At 37.1% G+C, this 5,277-nt stretch overlaps 1 protein-coding gene across 1 annotated transcript in view; it reads right to left on the bottom strand.

The window, feature by feature from the left end:
* The window catches only part of mapk8ip2 (mitogen-activated protein kinase 8 interacting protein 2), a 42,056-nt gene extending 36,779 nt beyond the window's left edge, over positions 1-5,277 (bottom strand). Inside the window, 1 exon segment of the mRNA XM_016527521.1 lies at positions 4,892-5,277. Within this exon segment, the coding sequence (XP_016383007.1) occupies positions 4,892-4,956 (65 nt within the window). The 5' untranslated portion in view covers positions 4,957-5,277.

Here is a 5,277-nt window from a genome sequence, read left to right as displayed (position 1 = left end):
CGCGCGCGGTCTCTCCGTACAACACTCAAACAGTGGTAAAGTTTTTTTTTTTTTTTAATGCGTGATTTTGAACAGATGTAAACAATGGCAGGAGGCTTAAAAGTATAGACGTGATACCAGCTAAATTCAATTATTGTACTAAATCGCAGAAAAGTAGGCTAGAGTACGTACTTTAGACTGCTATTCCTCACTCTGTGAAGTAACGTGAGGGAGGAAACTAGTTGACGTTAGCTAGTTAATTAGCCTCGGTAGCAAGCCAAATAGTATTTATTTCAACACTGAAACAAACGGCGGGTGGGTCTCTGTCTTGATCGGGGGTGAAAGAGGGAAAAAACCGAAGATGACAGATATATAGTTTATGTTCGACTTGGAAGTATTTATTTAGCGATCGGCGCTAAAACGTCATCTGTACGGAACATCGTTGTGTACGGAACATGGTTAGTCTACGTTACCCGAAAAATTCCCATATGACAGACTTCGTCTTTTTCGAAGGGGGAAAAAGTTCCAGGGATTCATCTCCTTCGGCCATCCCACACACAGGTGACTCCGCTCAGTCTTTGACGACGCGTAAAAAAAACTGCGCATACCGCAGGAATGGTATAACGGAAAATTTTAGTGGTTTTGAAACCGTGACTTTTCCAAACCGCGGTATACCTTGAAACCGGTTATCATCCCATGCCTACAGCTCATGCTTCAAAAACCATTTCTAAGAGCATCATATGTGACATAAGACCAGAAATCCTTGCCAACACACTTCTCTTCTCCTTCTATAATGACATTACGCCTCGTGACTCACAGCAAAACAGCTGCAATTTGGTTAAGGTGAACCTTTCACCACAATCAATATTCTGATTAGACACGCTAATCAGATTACAGGTAGGTCACCAAACATTCTCATATGCTATATGATATGATAATGTCATGTGACCATACTGTACCTCTAATCAGCATTTTAATTTAAATGCGGATCTTTTGAACTTTGTATTTATCAAAGAATGTGATCACCGACCTGATTTTTTAAGGATCATGTGACTGGAGTAATGATGCAGAAAATTCAGCTTTGCCATCACAGCAATAAATTACATTTTAAAATATATTAAAACAGAAAACAGAAGTTTTTTTTTCTTTAAAAAAAAAGTATAAAACTTATGAACCCCAAACTTCTGAACAGTAGTGTATGTGTCATTTACACATTACTAAGTATTGCACTAATAACAGTGAAATCATAGTTAATGCTTTTTTGTTTTTACCTATACTTCTCTTGCAACCAGCAGTTATATTCTAACTGAAACCAAGCAGATGTTTTCTGCCAAACATAAAACATTAATTTTCAGAAGTCGCTCCAGCATGCACACACACAAACATTTTCATAGAATTTCTGTATTCCAAAGGGAGCAGCTGTAGACTTACATAAACAGCTTAAGGAGAGGCTGCTTTCATGGGTGTATGTATTCTTCACTGCATTAGTATGTTTGTGTTATGTGTGTCTCATTCAGTCCCTATACAGTGTCTATTTGAGATACCTTTAGGTTTTGTAGAGAGCACCAGCCCTGAGACAACAATGTATTACCAAAGAGTACTGCTGAGCCATGCGTATCACACACACACACAAACAGACACACTACGCTCACTGGTCAGTGAAAATCCATTCCACAATTCAACCCACACACCATATGAGAAATGGGAAAATCCCTTCTTCTGTGTACTAATGCTTCACATTTTTTATATCTTCTTCCTTTTTTTTTTTTGAAGTTGCATTTACAACAAAGATTATTGGAGTACGTTTTACAAGAAAATACTATTTCTGTCTTACAACTTAAAAAATTCACGTTTAATTCAGTGTTACTTGCCATTTCATTTTGTAATTATTTGTGAAATTTACTAGCAATTTCTTAGTGAAAATTGATTCAAACCAATTTTTTCATAGTACAAAGTATTTGCGAAAGCCAATCATTCACTTTAAACCTGGTACTGATAAACAGACAGGCAGAGATTTAATGCAATGTGCAAAGCCTTTTCCAAAGATCATAAATGCAAATGTGTACAATGTACAAAGCCTTTTTATCATTCCAGTAACGCTACTTCAATCTCAAGAGAGAGAGAGAGAGAGACAGAGTTTATCTCTTAAAACATCATCCTGAGGCATTAGAGAATGCAGACTGCAGCCCATTATTTCTACTCTTAGAGATGACAAGTTTATGGGAGGACAAGGAGAGGATACAAACCAACAATTCCATTGTAAAGTAAACAATGAGAGAAAAAGGATTACAAAAATGTAGATTAAGAGAAGAACAGCTGGAAAGAAAAAGCAAGAGAGGTACATCAATTTGAGCTGACAACAAAAAAAATCACATTTGCTTTTTAAACCTGTCAAAGACCTGTTTGAGATCACCTGCCCTATTCCAGCATGTGACTTTAGGTCAACGCTTGACCTGAGATCGTCTGACTGTCAGTCATGTGATTTGACCCACCAGAACCTTTTGATTCATTCTGCAGGAAGCTTAGGACATTTTGAATGTTTTACCTCTGCTCACAAGTACTGAGGGAAATGTAGTTCAATATAAAGATGGAAGGATTGCTTTGTCTCTCTGTCTGTTTGTGTGTGTTTGCCAAGACTGAATGTTCCTTGTGACTAAACATCACCTTCATTTCAGGAATACAATGTGATACAACACACACCTTTGCACTAATGCACTAGATGACAGAGCGATAGGAAGACTGGCGTGCCATGGAGAAAATGAAAATGAACTGTCACTCATAGGATGGTTATAGCCAACAATTTCCCTTCATCCTTATAAGTGGTTAAATCTAAACTATAATTTGTTTACTGTCACCGTAATTTCATATTTACTTACATTTAGCAGTTTAATCAAAAGAGGATCACATATTTTGTTTTAAAAAGCCAACAAGTCAACTAAAATAAATTACAATTATTTTAATCATTTAAAATAATTATGTTTTAAAGAAATAGTTCACCCAAAAATGACAATTTGCTGACAATGTATTCACTCTCAGGTCATCCAAGAAAAGTTCAAACCATTGCTTCTGGCCATAATCCAGAATAGCACTTCCACCAAGTCCATCCCTTGTTATCCACTCACATCAAAATAATCCATATTTGACACAAAATATATTTCTTTATAACTGTGTTGGACTATTCTCTCTTGAAAACCATGCTTGATCTGTTCATATTTCTCTCTTGATTCATACGAGACGACTGGAAAAACAATATCATGGATAGAGGACTTGTATTTAGCCGGAAGCAACAGTTTGACATTAAAAACATCTTAATTCTGGATTTGTTTCAACACAGAGCTTTTCACTTCACAAGACGTTAATTGATGGACTGGAGTCGTGTGGATTACTTGTGGACTATTGTGGCACCCATTCACTGCAGAGGATCCATTGATGAGTAAGTGATGTAATGCTACATTTCTCCAAATCTGTTAAGGTGAAGAAACAAACTCATCTAGATCTTGGATGGCCTGAGGGTGAGTCAATTTTCAGCAAATTTGTAGCAGATAACGGGTGAAAAAAATAACACACCAACAGTTGCTTAAAGCACTTTGCTTATAAAACTGTTTTGTCAAATAACCTAAAAATGAACTTTATGCAGAAACATCTAAATGAACAGCTTTTATTCAAGTCAGATATATTATTTAATATGTCTGAATAAACCTGAATATTGTGTTTCACGGCCCCTTACAGTAGCAACTGCAATTTTTACAATGAAATAGAACTGAGAATACACTGTTTTCAGAATGTGATGTGACTCTATTCATCCATTTCAATGACTAATACTCAGTTGTACTAGGTACATTCACATGCAATCTACTAGCCAAGTTAATGCACTGCACATCAAAACTCAATCTTAATGAACATCTCTTAGCCAATAAAAAGTGTTTTTAAAAACAATCCATTGTATGTTACTTGTAGGAAGTAAACAAAATAGTACAAATGAGTACAAACAATACACTTTACATTACACGGAAATACACATATTAGATGTTCTTGTAATTATTACAATAATACCAATAACAACGTGCAAATCACAAGCGGTTCCGCAACACAATTAAGTACTGTTCATTAGAATTACTCGGTACTATATAATTACACAATTATGGGAACACTGTAATGTATGATCAAATATTAAAATGCAGTTATGAGCATCACAACAGGGCGTGGGCCTTTCCAGTATATGCCAACTATCTCAGAGAGCATGCGTCAGGCAATGAAAAAAATATATATATTTTTTGATCAATTTCTATTTCATGTACATAAGTGTATAGATTTACATACACATTAAATTGGTGCCAGACAAGAAAAAGACGACAAGAAAAAAATAAACAATAACAAGGTCGTTATTGCTGATCCACATCAACATCACAAGGATGCTGAGCATCACTGCTTGCGGATGCTGATGATGCTGATCTCTGGATGTGTTTGAGGACATCACAGACGCATAAACAGCGCTGATGGTCACATATGACCAGCTTATATTAATAAAAATGCCAGAAGAAAAGGATTCCAGTATATGCCAACTATCTCAGAGAGCATGCGTCAGGCAATGAAAAAAATATATATATTTTTTGATCAATTTCTATTTCATGTACATAAGTGTATAGATTTACATACACATTAAATTGGTGCCAGACAAGAAAAAGACGACAAGAAAAAAATAAACAATAACAAGGTCGTTATTGCTGATCCACATCAACATCACAAGGATGCTGAGCATCACTGCTTGCGGATGCTGATCTCTGGATGTGTTTGAGGACATCACAGACGCATAAACAGCGCTGATGGTCACATATGACCAGCTTATATGAATAAAAATGCCAGAAGAAAAGGAAACCCCGCGCATACTCGAGAGAAATACAGCGTGTCTTACCTGCATCCCGGAGGAGAGAGGGAGTGGAAGGTGGAGAGAGAAAACATCTCTGCCCTGTCCGCCATCTTCTATGTGACTCAAAAACAGAGACTGCAGATGCAGATGTCCGCAGCCCATCCACAGACGCTGGAGAAGCGGATATTAAATATGATCTCGCTAATTTCTCTCCTTTTCGGCCACACTGACTGCTGACGCCCGCTGGGAATCAAACCGTCAAAACGGTCCAATCGCTGATCCAAAGAAATGAGAGTCAGATATACAGAACGCACATAGGTGGCGATGTATTGATATCGATTATCTTCTGTTTCAGTCACACACCTGCTGATGAACCAGTGCGTTGTTTGGCGTGATCTGCGCGCATCTGATGATGCTGATGCTGATGAGGG

The sequence above is a fragment of the Sinocyclocheilus rhinocerous genome, unplaced genomic scaffold, assembly GCF_001515625.1.
Source record: "Sinocyclocheilus rhinocerous isolate Xijiao unplaced genomic scaffold, SAMN03320098_v1.1 scaffold2646, whole genome shotgun sequence".
Taxonomy (NCBI): Eukaryota; Metazoa; Chordata; class Actinopteri; order Cypriniformes; family Cyprinidae; genus Sinocyclocheilus; species Sinocyclocheilus rhinocerous.
This window is presented reverse-complemented; position numbering and strand designations above follow the sequence as displayed.